Source organism: Uloborus diversus, chromosome 2, assembly GCF_026930045.1.
Source record: "Uloborus diversus isolate 005 chromosome 2, Udiv.v.3.1, whole genome shotgun sequence".
In the NCBI taxonomy this organism is placed as follows: domain Eukaryota; kingdom Metazoa; phylum Arthropoda; class Arachnida; order Araneae; family Uloboridae; genus Uloborus; species Uloborus diversus.
Window position 1 is genome coordinate 214,776,523 of NC_072732.1, and position 22,160 is coordinate 214,798,682.

The window sequence follows — 22,160 nt, forward strand, 5'->3', positions numbered from 1 at the left end:
TGCCCCCCTTAAAACTATTTTCTAGCTGCACCGCTGTTTTGCACTCATAATTTTAAATCGTTATATAAGAAAAAAAATATATTTTTTAACTGTACAAATTTGATCCGGATAAACAGTGAATAAAAACTATGGGATGAGTAAAAACTATGCTCTACTGCAAAAAACACAATAGAATTGGTAATATTACTTAAAACAACGCCTGAATATTTGGAACCCCTCATCCCCCCCCCACACACCGCTACATCCCTCATTGTAACCATTTAACAGAAATGAAATGCAGGTAAGAACGAAGAAACATTCAAACCGAAACCCCTCCCTTTATGAATTTCTGGAAACGGGCCTGGATACAAAAGTGGGGGGGGGAGCTCCCCCCCTAAACCGTTGACCCAAGAAACCGTCTACATTGTATTCACATACTGTACAAATGAAATGCAAACTATTTCAGTCGTATTTTTAATCAATTAATTAGTTTTTAAAGTAAATATTTGAACCACCCCTACTTCTTTGCTTATGTAATTAATTTGTAACGTTTATGCGTATAAGCGGTCTTATTCCTGGCGGATTAAGTGCTTTTTAATGACACTCAAGCAGATTCAAAAAATTTTCGTAGCCATAACAGTAGGGTCGTTAATGGAGGGGGGGGGGCATTCTTCTGCATGACCCACCCTAAAATGATGGTCTGTATCCGCCCCTGCTTTTGTTTATCGTGACGCCATCAAAGAGCTCATGCAAAATCCTTCCGAGTCGGTAACACTCGGAATAGTGTTAAACATGCCATGAAATTGAACATGTTAACATCATTGGGCTATCTTACGACAAAACAATATCACTTGCTCCTTTCGAAATAAGAGTATCGTCTGAAAGGGTTTATAAAACTCTTAGCAGTCACTCTCTTAAATGAAAGAAATCGGGCTCGGATCTATACGTACCCACAGACCCCGCAGTGCGGGGGGACGGGGCAGACTAATAAGGGGCCCACGGCCCAAGAAACCAAAAAAATTTTTTAAAATAAGTAAAAAGCCTATACTAAAATTTTAAAAGTTGAAAATATTTTCAATATTGTTATAAAAATCACGATTAAAAGCCCCACCCTAACTTCTCAAAACTTTAAAATAATAATAATCATAAATAAATAAAAACATTTAAGCAAATGAACTCATAATTAAGTTGGGAATATTGAAGCAGTTAAAAACTAACAACACAATCACTCGTTTAAAAAAACAAAGTTTTTTTTTTGGAGGGGGGGGGGGGGGGTACTCCAGTGTCAGGTTAAGGGCCCTGGTGATTTTTGAAGGGCGCCCCAAAATTTATAGATACGGGCCGGTAAAAAAATGATACTTGCGGTTTTTTTTTTTTTTTTTTTCATCTTCTCTATGCCCCTACGAAAACTGATTCCTAAAATCTTCAATGGCTGCATGCCATGACTCCCCCTCCTCCCCATAGATCGTGTTTCACAAAAAAAAAAAAAAAATAAATAAATAAATAAATAAAAAAAATAAGGTATAAAGATTAAGGTACGGTAGGGGGAGAGTTGTCAATTAATCCTAGAAAGAGATGCAGGAGCAAAAAGAGCGTAGTCAAATAAAAATAGTTTTGGTAGTTATTGAAGCTTATGTTAAGATTAACACCTTAGTTCTGCTGGATTAGAAAGTAGATATTTTACTTTAAATAAGGATTTAATAGTAAAAACTTTATTTTACTTTTTTTGGGGGGGGGGGGGGAGAGAAGAGGTTTAAACATTAATTTGAAACATTAAGAAAATAATCGAATACATTTCGACGGAAATTATTTAGTTTCAAAATGAAAAGAAACATAGCTTTTCCTTCTCTCATCATAGAAAAGTTCAACACTGAGGATTTAAGATTTTATCACAATTTTATAAATGATTTCAAATGAACAATAAAACAATATATAAATAACAAACATTGAATAAAAAACAATTATGTGTGTATAATGGCATATATAAATGCAATAACTATTTTCATCCATACATATTACTCAGAATAAATTTAATCCATCTATAATTTTATCATATAAAAGAGAGAGAAAAAAAAGAAAAATACATAGGAAGAAAATGAAATTGTCTTCAGAAAATTTAATCAAGGCTCGTTTTTTATAATAGCACACTAAAAAAAAATTTTTTTTAATACTTTCATACATTACCCAGTTAAAACTACACACATCAACAACACTCCAAACAGTAAGCACACATATGTTAACTATTAAAAAATTATCGAAAACAATTATTTTTCTGATAATCAGTCATTAACGAAATATGAACCAATAAATTATTCACAGGCAATCTAAAATTTATATTAAAAAAAAATATTTCTTAAAAAATAAATAATTTGAATATAATTAAAAACTTACTATTGAAGGTATTCTTTGATAAACTTTCAATATCATGAAATAACTTTTCTGTTAATTGCAGAAATAACTGCACATAAACGTTATGTAAACATAGCGCGCAGGCTCGATATAAGAGGTCATTCACTCTTGGATAATAAAACAAACATTTCCCGTTATGCACCTAAACCATGCCGGTTTTTATATTACGTACATAAGAATAGTTCTTGTCATAACTAATAAAAAATTTCAACACTTAAGGCAAAACCTTAGCTTCAACATAAATACATTTTGTCGTGAATTTCTTAGTTTAAAACCACAAGAAAAATAAATAAATAGGAACGAAAGCAGTGTGCTTACCTGATTTCACAAGGACTTTCTTTTAAAATTCGAAATTATGAATGAAAATTTGCAGTTTCGATGATATTCGGCTGGAGAACTTTGTTATGCTTTCATTATGATCGCTAATTTGGTGTTTGCTACTTGAAATCCATGATTTTTAACAGAGAAATATGCAACAAACACAGCAGACCACAACATCAGTTCTACTCTGTTGTGCTGTTCACTGAACTAAAGGTCATTGACACCTAACGGAGCTTACGGTCGTAGAACTTGATGTGTACATACAGACTAAACATTTAAGGGTTAACTATATTTAAAAAAAATGAATCAGCTTGTTGAAAACGGAAAAAAATATCTTTAAATAAAATGTATTTATTTCACAAAAAATATCGGTTTATTTTTTATTAAAAGAAGCAAAATAATGTGTTTAAACAATATATAAAAAGGAAATGTACCGTTATAAAAGGGGTAAGAGGAATTATCTCCGTTTCTGGCCAATAGATGGCGACACAAGTTTAACGTTTGTAGATCGGAAAAATTTTTGTTTACTATTTTTGAAAACAATCATGCTAAACGCCGGCAAGAGTTAACAAATTTTATTGCGAATTAATTACACCTGTCTAAATTTATGTCAAAAAATTATGATAGTTCAGTTCGGCTGTGCGATATTACAAATTTTGACGTATCAGTCATGTTTAAAGAAAATTCTTGTCTATATGCAATAATTTTATCTGTTATTATTTAGGCTTACGGTAAAAGCTATTTCCATTATGTGCATTCATTGGACATGATACTTTATTATTTGACAATTTATCAACATGGAAGACATAAACAGCCAATTTACTGTAGAAAACATAGAAAGAGTAAGTATAAACTTTAAAAAATACCTCTGAATTACTAAATAACTATTATTTACCGATGTTGATTTCACATCCTGTTTTTATACAAATTGTTCTGAGACGCTAAAATTATTGAATTAGAAACCTTTAAAAATGCTTTCAACCATTCCCCTTTTTCCAAAGTTGTTTCTTATTATTAACGTGTGGTTGTGTTTATTGAATTTAACTACATAGTAAGTATTAAAGTGACCGTGTGTTTAATTTAATATTCTCTCTCAACCACTTTTTACAAATTAAATGGCATTCAACTATTTGTTATCTTTTAATGTTTGATAAAATCCAGCTGTTATTTTAGAAATATTTTATGGAGTTGGTTTGTTAATGTTCTACGCGTTTAATTCACGGCTAAGCTAATTAGTTTTAACCATTTTTTTGAAGTCAATAGCTTATTAATATCGATTAATTTTAGCAGCACTAACTTGTTCACTAAACTGCTTTTAAGTCTTAAACTTCGAAAGTATACTTTAAGCAATCTTGTTGTTTTCATCTTTAAATTTTAAGGCTATTTTTTGTCTGGAGTCTTAGCCCCCTCCCCCAGACATCCGCCCATGCTGAACTCAAAAGATTTTTATGCATCATCTGGCATTTGTCATTACTGCTTGCATAGCTTTTGTGTGTTATCTATTGCCTACGTATATGCACATGTGTTAATGGGATGAAAGAAATTAACAAGGGAGGTGAAAAAGTAGGAGACGTGAGGTCTCAGAGACCGCTTTACTTTAATTTTTTTTTTTTAATCGTGTAATTAAGATAAATTCCTGTCACTTGCCTTCAATATCCTTTGTACTTTCGTTAATACGGCTAAAACAATGTAATTAAATTTTGAACTGAAATAAACCTTTTCCAAGGAAATTTAGCAAGTGTCTAAAGATTTTTCGAGAGAAATCCTATGTTGTAGTAAATAATTTACTATGCATAATAAAAATAAATCTATCATCAATTAATGATTTTATTTTAGTTCTTTAATATATACAGGACATTTTAATATCAGGAAATTGGTTATATCACATTACGGGAAAATTTTGACAGTCCTTTAACTATTAGTATTTCACGTCATATTTCCAAGAATAATTCAGCCTTTATTGTCCTTAGAACATCATTGCGTAACTTTTGTAAACATTTCAAACAATTCTCAACCTCATCTAGAATATTTTTCATTTCTTCCGCATAACGCGGATAAGATAAATGAACTTATATCCAGTCTTGCATAATATAGACGAACGCGGCGAACGGCGTTTGCAGAAAATTTTTGAGTCTGCAGAAATTTTTTTGAAACTGCTAACGTTAATAAAAAAATAATTTTTTAAAAAAGAAATTTAAAAAAAAAATCCCAGTTCATTTCTGTTAAAGCCTTTCTCCTAAAGCCTTTTAAAGCACGTGTGTGAAAAAGGTAATGGTTTTGGCAGTTTTCTTCAGTTGGTGAAAAATAAGAACTAATATGTTATTGTAAAAAATATTAAATAATTTAAAGCACTTTTTTTTGTCTCTTTCATATTTGAATATAAATTTAATTCTTGATTCACAAGGGTGAATTAGGCAAAATAATTATTTGCAGAAAATTTTCCAGTTAGGATTTGTGTTTGCAGAAAGCTTTTCATTTTATCTAAGTCTGCTTATATCCATGGATCTAACGTTAAGGACCATGTCTACTACAGCGGAAAATGCTAACGCTGATGGGGAGGTGCTGTTCTCACAGACCGCTTCTAAAGAATGCAGTTAAATTTAAACCAGATGCACTTGCCAAAAGATACTGATAAGCAAGGGAGGTGTTCAAGGTCACAAAGCAAAAAGCTATTGGGGGGAAAAACCATTCAATCCGACTGAAAATAAAATAGGGGTGGTGGGATGAACTTTTGAGCGGCTTGTGAGACCGCACCTCCCCTGCTAAGGGTTAAATTACATTGATTTGTACATAAAATGAATTCAGGTCTCAAGTACTGAATTTTTTTACAATTGTTTATTTCTTTCACTTTGCTTGTCTTTTTTTTTCATGATTTTCTCATTTGTTTTCATTTATTCATTCATTCATTCATTCAAATGTTAATTGAGGCTTCTGCTTCGCTACTTCGGCTTTGCCTCCATTAATCTACTGCTATGGAAACAACAAGATCAAGAAAACCCAACAACAGGAAAGTTAAAACCGATCACAGAGACCAAGGAACCTGCAAACAGCAGGAACACGACGAAAGGCACAACCCTCAAGCCACAACACAGAGCCAAAGGAGAGAGGGGTACACCCAACGGCTTTCCTGAGCACCTCTCTCTGATTCTCGAAAGCCTGACATGATAGAAGAAAATGATCTGCAGAGTCCCTTACATTGCAGGAGGGGCACATTGGCGAGTGAGACTTATTGATTTTGTAGAGGTTATCGTAAGTCATTAGAGTCCTTGTCCTAAGTTTTGAGAATAGCACATCCCAATACCTGCTTTTGGTGATTAATCTATTATCTTTCGTGATAGAGGAAAGATGGTCAAAGTTGACAGCATATTTTGAGTTCTCCCAAGTTGAATTACACTCTTCCCAAGTGTTTTTCTTAATAGTCTGAATGATATCACTGCACGAAACCCAATGAAGGATTAGGTTCAAGGAATGCCCAAGATTAGCCAATTCATCAGCTCTCTCGTTTTCAGTAATCCCAACATGAGCTGGTGTCCAGATGAGCCAGATATCCGACACCAATCCGGCTCTGTTTTCAATAGCTTTCCTTATCATAAGCGATATCCAGGGAGATTTAACATGAACTGCTACCAGTGAGGTAAGCACAGATAGACTATCCGATAGAATGATGTTCCTAACATTGTTTTTGCAGAGTCTAATGATGGCCAACCAAATGGCTAGGCCTTCAGCAGTAAACACAGAATTTATAGAAGGGACTCTGCCCATAAGTTCTTCACCAGAATTAAAGTTTACAATCCCAATGGCGACTGAGTCACCTTTTTTTGAAGCGTCGGTGGCAATTATGTTGCAGCTAGAAAAGAGATGGTTCTTACACTCCAGAAATAGGCTTTTTATTGCGTCTGGAGGTAAATCTTTATTCTGAAAAGGAAGGCTATTGATATGAATTTTACAATTAATTCCTGCGCCAACCGGCTTATTCAAAGGAATGATTTGACTTGGGAAAACATTGAGATTTCTAAGGAGATTGGAGCATGAAATCGCCAGGGGTGTTGATGTTTTCTAGCCGGACGGGATTCCATGGCGAAGGAAGCTAAAAATTTTCCAATGGGCGACTCCTCTTTCAAACTAATCTGACGGATGTAAAAGATATTCGCCAGCATATTGTGTCGCAATTGCAGTGGCATTTCACCAGCTTCCTTGAGTAAAATAGGTAAGGGAGTAAAAGAAGGCAGTCCTGTAGCGACCCGGAGGTAGGAGTGGAAGACTGTATCAATGATTTTCCTACTAGATTTAGAAAATGAAACAAAAACGTGACATCCATAATCCAACCTGCTACGTATGCACATATTCCCGATCCTAAGTAAGTGGGCAGACCTGGCTCCCCATTTCTTGGAAGAAATGAATTTGAAAACATTGATATCCTTGGAGGTTTTTTGCGCTATATGTTTAAAATGATCATGAAATGTAAGATTTTTTGAAAAATTAAGACCCAAAATTTTTATTTTATCAGCGAATGGGATATCAATGCCGTCAATTTTAAAGTTGATACTTGGTTTCAGTTTCTTGTTCGAAAAGTTTATAGCCTCACATTTGCTTGGAACAATTTTCATCTGCCATGTGTTGCACCAATTTTGGATGTGAGAAAGGGCATCCTGCAATCGACTCATGACTAGGTCTAAGTCTGACCCGGAACAGTACAGAAAGATATCATCGGCAAAGGTAATAAAATTAACATTAGTAGGGACACTGTCTTTCAAATCCTGGATATAAATTTGGAATAATAAAGGACTGAGTACAGCGCCCTGAGGGACACCTCTAAAGTGAGTTTTTTCCACAGATAGAACATCTCTCCATTTGACGTTGAACTTTCTGTCAGAAAGAAAATTATAGATCCATAAAGCTGCGTTATTGCTAATTCCCATTCTCAACATCTTGAATATTAGTCCGTCGATCCAGACTAAGTCGTATGCTGCTTTTAAATCGAGGGCAATAAGAATGAAAAATTTTCTGAGGGATCGAGCTTCACAAAATCAGTGGTGTATTTGAGCTTGAATAATGTCACACCCTCAAAAGGAGAGAAACCCACACTGGTTATTAGGAAAATTTGAGAAATTGACAACAGATTTCATCATTCTCGCCAAAATCATACGTTCCATCGTTTTTGCGATGGTAGAGGTGAGAGAAATGGGTTTATATGATGCTAAATCATTCCGGTCTTTCCCTTTCTTAAACAAAGGGATGATCGTAGACTTTTTCCAGTTGTCTGGGCTATTACCAGAACTCCAGCTAAGATTAATTTCCTGCAGAAGTGTACGATGATGGTTATAGTCAAGAAGCTTCAGAGCCTTGCTAGGTATACCATCGGGTTCAGGGGAGGTATTCCGAGCCTTGTTGATCGCGTTTTGGAGCTCTTCAAAGGAGAACGGCTCATCAAAATTATCGACTGAAGGGCCACTGAGGTCAAATGGAATCCCCATCTTAACTTTGGGTTTTTGAAGAGATATGGCGAAAGCATTAGCTTGAGCCACCGGAGTATAGAGTGATATGTTTCCAGAATTAAGGATAAAGTTTGACTTAATGTTGTCGGACGATCGGTTGACCAGAGACTTTAAAATCTTAAAGATATTATTGCTTTTTACTGCTGCATCGCAAGTCTTGCCCCAGTACGCTCTTTTACTGCTCCAACAAATCTGACGCAGTTTGGCAGCCAATTTTTTGTAAACCATCCACTTTTCTCTAGAAAGTGTTTTTTTAGCTATCCTCAAGGCTTTGCGTTTTTGGCCTAGATAATATCTGCATTCAGCATTCCACCAAGGGGAGTTCCCGTGTACTTTCTTTTGGTTATTTTTTTTACTTTTGTTAATAGCATCAGATATAACTTTTTTAATCAGGAAAGTGCCTGATGAGTCGACGCATTGGAGGTTCTCCTTAATACTACTAAGAAAAGTTTGCCAGCATGTATAAGTGTAGGTTTGGACTTGGTCCGTGTTAAAATTTATAAACAGTTGGATGGGATGATGGCCACTATCAAACAGATCAGAGTGTATGTTTATATGCATGTCAGAAAAGATATCGGCAGAGCATAAAGTTAAATCAAGAAGAGACCCAGTACTACCGTGGGAATAGTGTGTCGGTATATGTGTGTTAAGCAGGCAAATATTGTTATCAGTAATCCAATTTAAGACTTTGTCGGCATCAGAGGAGTTGTGATTGCTACCCAAAGCATTATGGTGGATATTAAAGTCTCCAAAGAGGATAAATGGAGGGATCAAAAATTTTTGAAAATTGTCGAGCCAATTAGAGTCCCATTTCCCTTTGGGCGAATAAAAGTTGAACATCTGTAAAGTCTTACTATTCTTCAAAAAAAATTTTATGCCAATAGCTTCAATGTCAGATGAAGGTAAATTCATATCGATACTTTTGTAGGGAATTTTATTGTTAATGGCAAATAAAATGCCGCCACCCGGGCGGTTAGGACGATCTAAACGATAAATGTTCTTGCAGGGAAGAGCAAAGCTCCCTCCGATTTTTAAAAAAGTCTCTTGAATAGCCAAAACTGAGGCATTAGAAAAAAAAGAGTTCGAAAACCAGGTGCCTTTGTTTAAGACGCTCCTCGCGTTCCACTGAACACAAGAAAAGGACATATGAGAAAGAAAACCCGCAACGAAAAACAAACCCACAAAGGCCCTGGTACACCACAGGCCTACCGATTGGCCACATCCGCGGAGGGAACGCCATCATCCCCGGGAGTGCTGAGAAAGCTATGTGAAGTCCCCAGAGGGGGTGCCATCAAAAAATTTCCTTTAATTTTTGCTTTTTTACCTTTATGTTCGGAATCAGAACCAAACTTAATATCCAACTTATTACAGGAGTGTTCCATCGATTTGGCGATGGTGTGAGTAACATTATCCAATATGCTTTTATGAATCTGCTCAAGAGAGCTCTCGAAAATCTTTTTCATAGCAGTGATAGTGTCTTGTTGAGCTTCAGCTATTTTTTTCTCACAAACAAGGGTAACTTGCTGAATTGCATCATTTAGGTCCTCTCTCGTGATGTTGTTAGGCGTGCCATTTTTGGTGATTGTAGCATAACTAGTCATTTGATTAGCTCGAAACCTTCTTTTAGCTTCAGCCAATGTAAGTTGTTCCTGCGCCTTATACCGTAATATGCTTTCTTCCTTGATTCTAGCGGGACATTGATTGTAATTAGCCCGGTGGTCATTGTCACAATTGGCACAATGGGGAGGATTCATACAAGGTTCTTCCGAGTGATTCTGACCACAGTTCATGCACTTAGCTACCTCTTTGCAATTCTTCGTGGCGTGGTTGAATGCCTTACAAGAAAGACATTGTCTAGGACGATCATAGAAAGGATTGATTTTTTGATTGCTGAGCCAAACAACAATGGTTTTAGGTATATTTTTCCCAAATATGTTGATTAGAATAGATTCAGTGGGTGATTTCCCTTGACTACCCTTTGCACAAAATCTTCTTGCCTCTGCAACTTTTATGTAATTGGCCTCTTCCAATTCCTCTACCAGTTCGGTTAATGGAATTTCCGTTGATATGTTTCTTAATAAGAATTTGGAGGTATAATTTTCCATGTGCACTGTACTCTCGACTTCAATGCCTGCCAATTGAACAATATTTGCCAATTTAATAGCACAGTCTAGTTTATTTGTCTCCACTATCAGTTGGTTGTTGCGAGTGAATTTGATTCTGTTTCCTGTACCTTCCCTATCTTCAACCTGTTTTAATAGGTTGTCCTTCAGAATTTTAGGTTTATTTTGTGGTAATTTTTTCTGACTGACAGACGTAAAGAAAACGGGGAACATAGTAGTACCATTCTCCGCTGCGTATTGGCATTTCTGCTGAATGCTAGCCACCCTAGTAATAGCAAACTCATCACCAACATAGTCCACTTTCAGTCCTTCCTCGCATTCCATGGACCCCATGGCAACCACGAGCAGACCACTCACCCCCCGAAACAAAAAACCCACAAAAACATGCAAAAAAACAAAGGGACTTACCTTAAACCGCTAAACAAGCCAACCCCAACCACCACAAAAACAGAAAACAACCATAAACCACACTGCCCTCAAAAGGATAATGCCTTGCCGACATCACAATACGCCGCCATTTTCTTCCGAGCTACGAAGCAAAACCATAACAAGTCCAACAGACACCGAAAACCCCAAAGAACACCGCAAAGACCAATTACACAACGACGAAAAGCCAAGCAAGAAAACCAACAAACCAAGTCCGAAAACAAAGCTGAAGCAGCTAAGCAGAAAACCTACCACAGACCACTCTTCCAGGAATCTCAAACCTTCATTTGTTTTGATGGTGACACTACAGTTCTTTGTTTGTTTACATTTCAGACCCTCCATCAGTTTTACAGCGATGTACAGAGCCAGGCTGAAGCCAACCAATTTCTTATTTTGGCACAAATGTCGTCTGAAGCTTGGAACTTTGCATGGGAGCTTTTGAATCCATCTAAAGCAAGTATCATGATTCAACCAGTTCTCTTTTTTTTTTTTTGAAAAATTATTCATCTAGTGTTGAATGAGCTACTTTACATGCAATAGTCGAACTTTTTCTAGTGTCATAAATAGTAATTCATGAGAATGACAAGATTTAAAAAAATCCTATTATTCAAACTGTTCAAGCTGATTACTTTTCAAATGATGAAAGACTGAATATTGCAAGAGAAAGTTGAGAAACCTATCTTAATGTAAACACTTTCGTTTCATTAAAATTAAGTCATCATGTTTCAAACTGCCTCTAAAACCATATGCTGGAATAACTACATATCCTGTAAATACCTGTGAATTTTGATGCTTGTAACCAAAAGTAGTTGAGTTGACTAACCACTAACCTGGGAATGAACACTGAAGCACAATTCCATTTTCAAAAAATTCATACCATCGTTAAAAATTGTAGCATTTTCACACGATAATAAAAATACTTCAGATGATATATGAGGCAGTGAGAAGCAAAGGGATATAAGTAGCAAAATTTAAAATGTGGAGATAACAGTACGAATGATAGGTGAACCTCTCTATCTTGGAGCAAGAGATAGTACTAGTAGCCCTGGTAGGTGCTGCTCAATTCAATGAAGACCTACCTAGGCTGTTATCTTTAAACGCGTTTTATTCAAAACTTGAAAATGTCCACTTCCTCACTTTGCTTCTTACTGCCTCATATGTAATTATTATTTTTTTAAGTTTGGGAATTTTTATGGTTCTGCATCATGTTTTTTGTGAGTTGAAATATAAAAAAAAGAGGCCCCAATCCAGTGATTGAACACCCCAACCAGTAGACAATCACAGCATTTTCCAGTCTTTTTTTTTGGAAATTAGTAGAAAGAAGTTACTACTGTCAATTCATCTAAGAAACCTTATTTTTTCAAAAAAATTATGAGCAATTCATTTACTAGGTGGAGTGTTTATTCACTGTTCAGTTTATTCTAGTTCAGTGTCCCATAAGTAATATTTTTAATGTTAATGATATTTCCATCTTTTTTACATTTGATATAATTATCTGTGAATTCATTTATGCTAATTTAAACTTTTAACAACTGTTTTATTTTGTGTTGATTTCATTTGATTCTCTTCAATTCTTCCAGTTTTTTCTAGTTACTTTTACTGTAATGGAAGAAACCCAACCCTGTTGTTGAGTTATCTTTATTTTGAACAGAATCTAACTTAAGTAGAGATACTGTAAAATTCTGTTACAACAAATACCAATACCACAAAATACATCATCAGTCCCAATTTAATTTCTAATACACTGCTTGGATTCTATTACATCGAAATTCCCATTACAACAAACAAAATTTGCAGTCCCTTGAAGTATGTTGTAATGAGATTTCACTGTATTTGAATGTAAATTCAGCAAGTACAAATGTAATGTACAGAATTAAAATGCTTTTATAATCTTAACACTTATTTTCCTTTTTTAAATTTTAAAACAGCCATCGGAAGTGCAGTTTTTTGGAGCGAGTACTTTGCATGTGAAAATTTCAAAAACTTGGAATGAGCTTCCCGCATCATTCTATGGACCACTCCGGGATAAATTGCTATCAGTGCTGATGAACTACATCTGCGGGCCTCGCATTATCTTGACCAGGCTCTGCATTGCTGTAAGTAGCTAGAATGTTGGCTTTTAGAACTTTGGATCAAATTACTGTATTTTCCCAAGTAGGTACAGTATGAAGGTATCATAGTTTAGAATGTTGAAATATAAACAATCAGTTTTGGTATAGGGGAAGGTGGGACACCATAAATTTCTGCTTTAATTTTGTAAACAGAAATTAGTTCTCTTAGGACATCATCGATGGGAGACTCTTCAGTGTACTTTGGAATTTCTCACATGAACTGTTGAAGAATGGTCTAATTTTCTTTGTTTTGAAAGGTTCAGAGTTGTATTTTAGGTAGTTTCATTATTAAAAAATTTAATGTGGAAATGAAATAATTTCATTCAGAGCGTGTGGGAATTAAAATATGCCCTTTCATAATAATTTAAAGGTTACAAAATGTATTGTGCTGCTATGTCTAACTTTTAAAAAGTTGAGATATAATAACAATCTAAGTGGGGCAGGTTGGGACACTGTTCCAAGCTGCTCCGCCAGTGTACAGAACAGAAAAAGCCTTTTTCTCTGTACTTAATAAATCTGATGAGTTTAAATGAATTAAAATTGAGAAAATGGCTACTGCTATACAGAGAATCAATTTTTCTTTCTCGATAAAGTTTTAAAATATTTAAAAAACATAAATGGTGAGATCTAGAAAAGAAAATAAAGTTCCTTGCTGTTGATGCATCTGCTCTTGAAACAGCAGCAGAAAGTTTTCTAAGTAATAAGATTTCAATTATTTGGATTATTGCTGGTGTCCAAAAGTGCTCCGCCTGGTGGGGCAGGTAAGGACGTTGTAATGACCTTTTAATATTTTTATGAAAATTTAATTTGATGAAAAAATGGAATAAAATAAATTTTCATTGAAGCAAAAGTGTCTTAATTGCATGTTCAGCTAAAGTTGTTTAAAATTGGTATGAAAATAAGATGTCTGAAAATAATTGTCTAAAAAGTGTCCCAAGCTGCCCCACCTTCCCCTGTAGGAATTTCTACTCCTTATGTATTCCTTTTATTATTATTTATTCATGTAATTATAGTCTTATTAATTCATCCCAATATGTATTAAGTTTTTTCTTTTACTTACAGGTGTCTTCTTTCATTATTCAAACAATAGCTGATTTTTGGCCATCTGCAATTCAAGATCTGATGAATGCATTTCAACCACAGAATATTCCTAATGCTAGTGTAAGTTAATGTATTTTTAAGCTGTATTGCCAGCATACTATCTTTTCTAGGCTGTAAGCCAAAACTTTTTTACTCCATATATTTTTTAAAATTTTTATTTAAGATGTTTCAAAACTTCTCATGCACCACTATAACATAAGGCTTGCAAAAGTAAGTAAAATTATCTGATATCTGAACAAGCTAAAAACAAACAAACAACACATTCAAGAATAACGTAAGATATTAGAACACACCAAATTCGTATAATGCTCCTTTTTTTTTTTTTTGCTGAACAATTTTGAATTTCTCTATTTTAATTGTTTCTCCTTATTTATTTTGTATTGTTGCCTTTAACAATAAACTTTTGTTTGGCAGTGGTGGGAAAAAAATATTGAAACAATCTTTTATATTCTAATTTTTGTGTGAATTTTATGTATTGTTTCATATGAGTTTTTTTTTTTTTTTTTTAAGTTACATTATTGTTATGAATGGTATTATTAATCATTCTGTATCCTTTCTTTAATGCTTAAGAATATTTGTTTAATAATGCTTAAGCACGAAACTGCATTCCTCGGCTGGAAATGACTGAGCTGGCAGTGTGTTTCATGTATTTCTGCTTTAGCCCTGGCTAATGGGCGGTAATTTACTAGATATATAATGCTTAAGAATTTGATTTTCTGCATACAATTTGATTGTGAAAATGTACAGGAATTTAAAGTGTTTATCTTTTATCTAGCCACAGCAAGTTGCTCATGTCTTGTTAGAATTATTGACTGTCCTATCTGAAGAGGTAATTTATATTTAAATACATTACTTTAAAGCTTTTGTAAATCTTTTATTTATAACAGATTTTAATACCATCAAAATCACTTTCATGCAAAATTTTTATAACGTATTATTATTTAAATTTGATGTTAAAAAATATTAATTTGTACATTGAAATGTTCAAAGCATAGCACTCCTTTTTACCCAACTGCGTGTGCGCCAAGGAAAGTAGGGTAATGTGTTTATTAGTCTATGTATGTATGTCTGTTCCTATGTGGTGTTCTAGGGGCTAAACGCCTTGGTCAATTTTGGTAATTCTTATGTCAATCGATTTGTCTTAACATTGGGAGTGTCACTAAACACATGACAGTCATCAAAATTCACCATATCAACAATCAGTTGCCATATTTTGTCAGTTCGGGATCGGCGCACATTTGGTGTTGCACACTGTGTCACACGCTACCTGCGTGCGACAAATGCAGGTAGTTTTCGCTGCCTGAATTTTTTTGTTTACTAAGTCTACTAATTGGGATCTCAGTGGCCGAGTGGTCTAAGCCATTGCTTCTCCCACTTGAGGCGGTGGATCAAGATACCCTCGCACCGGATGTACTTTCCCCTCTTTCTGATGTAAATTCTTTCAATGTGCTATTTATTTGTATGTTCTATAATAAAAGTATGTGTAACAAAGGCAAGACACTCAGATTGTAGTCCTCATCAAAATAAACCCGTGCAATAAGCACCAAAAGAAAGAAAGTCTACTAATTTGATTTTCATGTCTAACATGTTGCATTTGTTTTTGCCTTTATTCAAGGGACTAAGTTTCGTGACAAGTACTTTCTCGAGAAGCTATTTTAGTTTTGCGAGAAAGATTTGACTGACGACGTTTCCGATTTCGCTTCATCATGAGTTATACAGGCTGTTTATGTAGATGTGCTGTAGTTGACTTAAGTTCGCTTATTTTTGCCGAAGGTCAAGCACATGAGGCTTTAAGCGGAGTTAGGTCCCTAGAGGGACTAATTATCAGTACTTTAAACCACCGCAAGTTACTTAATAGACCTCACAATACAAACTCTCTCAATGAAATGACAAGATTGCGAAATGTACCGTATCATAATCATAATAACTAAGTCAATGAAAATTAACTAAAAAATGTCAAATAAAAAATTATTAAATAAAAACAAAAACCCGACTGCGTAAAATCTAAAAAGAAAAATGAATATGCCCAGTAGTTTAGAATGTTATTAAGTACTAATGAATAACTAAACCGTTGAAATAGTTTTATAACCATACACAGATAAGAAAAATCATAAATTCAAAAACAGAATAGAAGGATCAACAGTCGGGGCTCATTCAAATTTTACGGGGTTCCTTGAATCAGAAAGGAATGAGCCCCGACTGTTGATCCTTCTATTCTGCTTTTGAATTTATGATTTATCTTATCTGTGTGCGGTTATAAAACTATTTCAACGGTGTAATTATTCAATAGTACTTAATAACATTCTAAACTACTGGGCGTATTCATTCTTCTTTTTAGTTTTTTTGGTTTTTACGCAGTCGGGGTTTTTTGTTTTTAATTAATTTTTTTTCATGATCAACTGAAAATACTTAGCCATCTATTACTACGTCTACTTACAAATTAATCATTCTTGCACAATTGGGGGGGGGGAGCATGCCTGCAATAGATACTTTTGCCTAAAAGCGTCGTAAGAAAAGCAATGTTATAATTCGTATCAATTTGCGTTCATAAGCGTTTACTTTCTGCATTGAAAAAAAGGGTTCCTTGAAACCTTAAAGCATGTCTTTTTTTCCCCTCCGTCTTTGAATGTGTGCTGTAAACATCATTTTTAATATGATTGCTTTGTAGTGCAAAGGTATTTATTTACTTCATACTTATATATTTTTAAATACCTGAATTAAAATTTAAAAAATAAAAATTATTCTGGTTCCTTATGATTGTTTTTCTTTTCTTTTTCTGTACATTATAAAATTATATTTAAATATTATATTACTGTTCAGTTTTAAAAAGAAAGTTTTTGTATTAGTTTCTGCTTAAAACTGGATAAAAAATCTTGCAATGCTTTTTGTGTGAAATGTAGTTATAAGAAAATTACAACTGATGAATGTTACGCAGCAGTCTGCCTTTAAAGCAATTTCAATCACCACTTTCAAATACAATTTTACAGTTCCAAACTACAAGAATCTCCCATTCCAAAGTTGGCGTCATCAGGAACGCGCTTCGATCCTCATCGGAACTAGTCATGGAACTCGTCCAGAGTGTGCTTTCTAAAACTTCTTCTCCCGCCGAAGTGTGTGAAATTTCCTTGAAGTGTTACTCTAGCTGGGCTGTACTGGGACCTTCCGGACTGGAGAACAAGTTTTTAGTGACGCTCACTTTCGATTCTGTATATAGAGATGAAATTAGTCAAACTGCATTAGAAACACTGAGCAATATATCTAATCACCCTGATGCTAGCAAGTAAGTAGTACCATTTCTTTTACTCAAGTATTTTGGTGTGAGATTTTTTTTTAAATTGATCTTTTTAGACAGGAACCTCAATCTTAAAAGCATTCACTGTAAAAAATAAGTTCAATATTTCCGAAAAAAACAGTATTTCAGTTGTTGTACAGCATAGTCAAATCTGGCTCTATTCCTAAGCTCACATAGTTTTGTTTAATAACTTGTATTCGAGTTTAGGATTTAAGTTGTATTAAATACTCTTGAAGTTAAGCTTTAATATCACTAACATCTGTTGCCTCATTTTTGTTTTCTAAAAAATCAAACCGAACTTTGTTCTGCCTAAATTTTGTATTGTACAAAGTGGTCCAAAAAGTTGTACCCCCTCCCCCCCTTAAACACAATTTTTTGTGATGTCCTCCAGAGGGAAATTGTTCTGCAATATACATAGATAGTAGATACCTTATAAATTTTACTTTGGGGTCATTATCAAATATAACATTTAATTAAAAACGCAATTGCACACGTAGAAACGTGACCTTTTTCAAAAAACCACAATCCCAAGATCAAAACCCTTTCTAGAGTATAAAAGGAAACATTTTGTTTGTTTGTTCAGTACTCGGTGTTACTGCAGAAAAGAAGCATGAAATTAAAATTTCAGGCACACATTCTTGACAGAAAATGCCAAAACCAGTACTATGTCTCCATACTTGGCAGCAAAAAGTTGTTCCTCCAAACATCGAACAATTCGGAGCATTTCGACACCATTCCAATTATTTCATCGCACTAGAAGTAGTGTTTTCTTTAAGAATAACAGCACATGGCCAATAGTGCAAACAAGAGACAGCTACACAAAACTGTTGAACGTAAAATTTTTGCCTTATATAGCCGATCACATATTGGTCACTCAAGGCGCTTAAGGAGCATAAAGCAGGTGCAGTCAAAGATGACTTTCTGCAAACATCTTCCAACTACAGATATAATTTTGCAGAAGCTCTGCAAATTTCTTCAAATTCATAGTAAATCTCAAGTTTCTGCAAATGAAGCATAAAACTGGACATTTTGTGCAACTTTTAAGCCGAAGATGTGCAATTTACAGGAACTTTAAATTTACTTTTAATTTGAAGAAGTGTGCAAAATTATATCTTTAGTGTAGAAGATATTTGCAGAAAATCTGCAGATACTTTCTACAGGAAATTTGCTTGAGTTTCCCCTTCCCATTAGAATAGAAAGTGTAAAAGCAGAGTTTTCTTGCTCATTTAACATGCATCTATAAAATTTTAGATGGTATATTTTCTCCCATTGGCCTTTCAGTATTCGGGATTCTCTTTCACTTAACAGCTTATTAAATGTTGCAAAATTTTTATATTGGTTTAAAAAACACTTTCTGTTGTTAAAAAAAGAAACAAATAATTTTGAATTTGTAAATTCAAAACATAGTTGCATTTTTAAATGTTTAGTTTTTAATAATAACTTTATTGATTACACTTTTTGCAGGCACCCAAATCTAATTCTTGAAATGATAGAGCATATTGTTCATTTAGAAAATTTATTGGAGAAAACCATCAAAGATGATGATATGGTAATTGCATTTTCATTTTATATTATTGTCTTATGCTTCTCAACTTCATGCTTAAGTTCATGCTGTTGAAGAAAAAAAAAATGCATGTAATTCATACTTGATATAGATTTTTATGTGCATGAAAGTCTCATAGGGTACACTCCATAATTACCTTTTTCTCCCTCCTTTTTGTTTTAAAAATAAAAAATATGCTTATTAACTGAAAATGTTTTTAACGTGTTTAATCATCTTAATATAGAAAGTTGATAGCATTTTATTTTCACTCTTGATTTTTTCCCCTCAAGATATTAATTAGTTACTAGATAGTGTGATGATTAAAAAAGAAAATCCTTTGTATGCTCCAAATAGAATAGTTAGCGTTTAAATTTTCAAACAGTATTTATTTATTTATTTTATTTTATTTATTTATTTATTTATTTTATTTTATTTATTTATTTATTTTTATTTTATTTATTTATTTATTTATATATTTTTTTTGCTTAAAAAGTCATTATAAAACAAATTATTTCGTAGAATTGGAATTTCAGGATTGAATTAATTTTGGATTTAAATTGAAGTTTGAAGTAGTGCACAGCTATATTTTTAATCTTTTGAGCATTGCACTAAATTTCATACATGCTGACTGAAAATGCATAAGCATAAATATATTTTGCACCTGAATTCTGAATTATGTTTTCAAAAAGTTTTCCTTTTATGTAGGATAAATGTAACAGCATTTATGGTTTGGTCATTGCTGTTGCAGAAAACCACTGCCAGTTATTACTAAACACAATCCTCGACAAACCGGGAAAGAAAGATATGATTATAAAGTTTATAAGTTTCATTCTAGTAAGTATTTTTTATGCATTGGTAATAAAAGCATTAAATTTAAAAAAAAGTCATGTTTTTCAAAATTTCTTTATATTGCATCTGAAATATTTCTTTTTGAATTTCTTGACTATATGTGCTACCATTTTTAATACTGACTTATTCCTGAAGTTGGAATCAGTTATAATTTTAAAAAACATGAATATTCATATGCATCCTTTTATGTTTAGAAATGCAGTGCAACACCTGGTCAGTATCCTGTGGATGAAGTATGTAGTGAACAAGCATTTGGATTTTGGTACACTCTTCAAGTACTTGTCTTTCATTTGTTTACGTACAGTATCTAATTCTAGATTGCCATTATATTACTGAAATGTTTAGTTTCTGTCCAAAATATTGAAAAATCATTTAATCCAGATTTCACTGTCTGAAATGAGTTTTAGGCTAATTGAGTGCAGTTCTATATTGCTTGAGAATCGTGTTTTCATTCTAAATCTTCAATATGTTTATTATTTATTGCTTTCAAATTATGATTCAGAAAATTTTTAAAACATTTGATTGAAATCAAAATTTAGTTTTTTTTTCCCTTGCATTAAATGTTCTTTTTTTAATAATGGTAATTTAAACCTGTGATTCTACTAAAGAAAAAAAAAGTTTTTTATGTCTTTTTTATGTTTATCTATTTAGTATTTGGTAATATTTAGTTTATTTCTTTATTTATTTTTAATCATGGTACATAAATAATGCGTTGCTAAAAAAATAAATACATGCTGCCTTTTAAAAAATCATTTTCCAGAATAGTTAGTGAATTCAGTGTTTTTTTTTTTTTTTCATCATTCCCCCCCCCTTTTTTTTTCATTTCTTTTGCTGACACTATTTTCTAATGATTGTTGTATATTTTTTAATGTTATTTTATTTGTTTGGGAAGTTCTTTTTATTAGTTAAAGCACCTTATGACTTTCTTTTTGTGTGTTGACCATTTTTATAGTGATGAAGATGCTCCATCGTAGCCTTAAAATAGCTATGTACTGTATTTTCTTGAAAAACTGCTTTGTTTATGTTGGTTTTTCAGTTTGATCAAGCTTTATTTATCCCCTTTAACCCTTATCACAAAAGAGGGGGGGATTATAAGTATATTTTTATGTAGGACATTGGGTAGCTCCTAAACAAATGAACCAATTTTAATTCATTTATTTGTTTACTTATTTTTGCAAGATGACTTGGTCAAGGGTGCTCTTAGCTATGATTCATTGAGTCAAAGGTGTTCTTAATTCTTTCTTTGATATTAATCCTTTGCAGTGTTTGTTCAAGTATACTATTATATAGTTGAAGTGGAATTAAAATCATTTAAGTCCTTGTTTCAATCTTGATTGCGGAAAATGATTTGAATTTTGTCAGATGCAAAGTCAAGGTTTTTTTTTTTACATTAAGTAGTAGTATCAAGCATCAAAACATGTTCAACTTCATTCAATTCCAGCAATATTTAGGCTTTAAATGCACTTTATATGTTTGATAAATTTTGTGTGTCCTACATTTGAAAATTGTTAACTGTTTATATTTTCTTACCAGGATGCAATTGTGTCATCAGATCGTGGGTTTGAAAGCCTTTTGCTGGTTTTTCATCCAGTTTTCCAATCTTTATTAGACACATATTTAGTAAAACTCAGATATCCACCAGAAAGCATATACAAACAATGGAAATCTGGTAAAATATTTTCTTGGCTCATTTTTACTTTTTATTCTTTTCATTTATTACATTTTTTTTTTAAATTTTATTTTATTACTTATTTATTTATTTTTAGTCTCAAATCGGAATTGACTCCAATCTTTGGTTTCCTTATTAGTATTGTCATAATTCTTTTTTCTTTTTTTTTCTTTAACAGACGAAAAAGAATCTTTTAGATGTTATAGGCAAGATATTGGGGATTCTATTGTAAGTCATTCTTTCCTCTTTTCTTGCTTGTATTAATTAATTTATTTATTTTAAATCTAAATTGTGTAATTTTCGAAGTTTTGAAGTACTGTTTAAATTATTGTACTGTATTTTGCTATCTTTAACATTTCAAAATTATTAAAATCAGGTAGGTATTTAGATAAAACCATTCTTTTCCAATTTATTTTTGAAGCTTTGATGTACCATTGGTTGTTTACAAGATGGCTGTTTTTTTGTGTATGTGTGGCTGTTTTCTGGAGAGCATCTTTATCCCTTTATTGTTTTTTGAATGAAATTATTATTTTTTTTAATTTATCTAATATTTGTTGAACTCGACTGCAATGCTTTTTGTACTTTTGTTCTGTGCTGTGCATTTTCCACACACCCTCTAAATGGCTACCTTCCATCGAGATGTTTTTTTTTAACTTTTTATTGTTGATAAATCAGATCATTTATTTTATTAAAAAACATTCTGTCTAAGTTTTAAGTTGTAAGAATCTTTACAAATCTGTTTTAATTATGTCTTAATTCTTTATTTCACTTGAAAAATTGCTAATTTTTTGCAAATGCATGGTTGATTACTATTACATGGCATGTCAGATTTGCAATTGTAT

At 33.1% G+C, this 22,160-nt stretch overlaps 1 protein-coding gene across 1 annotated transcript in view; it reads left to right on the plus strand.

Annotated features, from left to right (window-relative positions):
- The first annotated feature begins 3,264 nt into the window (after positions 1-3,264).
- Positions 3,265-22,160, plus strand: part of LOC129217669 (importin-13-like) — a 31,286-nt gene continuing 12,390 nt past the window's right edge. The window contains exons 1-11 of the mRNA XM_054851997.1: positions 3,265-3,551; positions 11,087-11,206; positions 12,682-12,849; positions 13,927-14,025; positions 14,741-14,794; positions 16,953-17,245; positions 18,722-18,806; positions 19,506-19,634; positions 19,844-19,924; positions 21,183-21,318; positions 21,497-21,546. Of these exons, the coding sequence (XP_054707972.1) occupies positions 3,507-3,551; positions 11,087-11,206; positions 12,682-12,849; positions 13,927-14,025; positions 14,741-14,794; positions 16,953-17,245; positions 18,722-18,806; positions 19,506-19,634; positions 19,844-19,924; positions 21,183-21,318; positions 21,497-21,546 (1,260 nt within the window). The 5' untranslated portion in view covers positions 3,265-3,506. The remainder of the gene's footprint in view (positions 3,552-11,086; positions 11,207-12,681; positions 12,850-13,926; positions 14,026-14,740; positions 14,795-16,952; positions 17,246-18,721; positions 18,807-19,505; positions 19,635-19,843; positions 19,925-21,182; positions 21,319-21,496; positions 21,547-22,160) is intronic.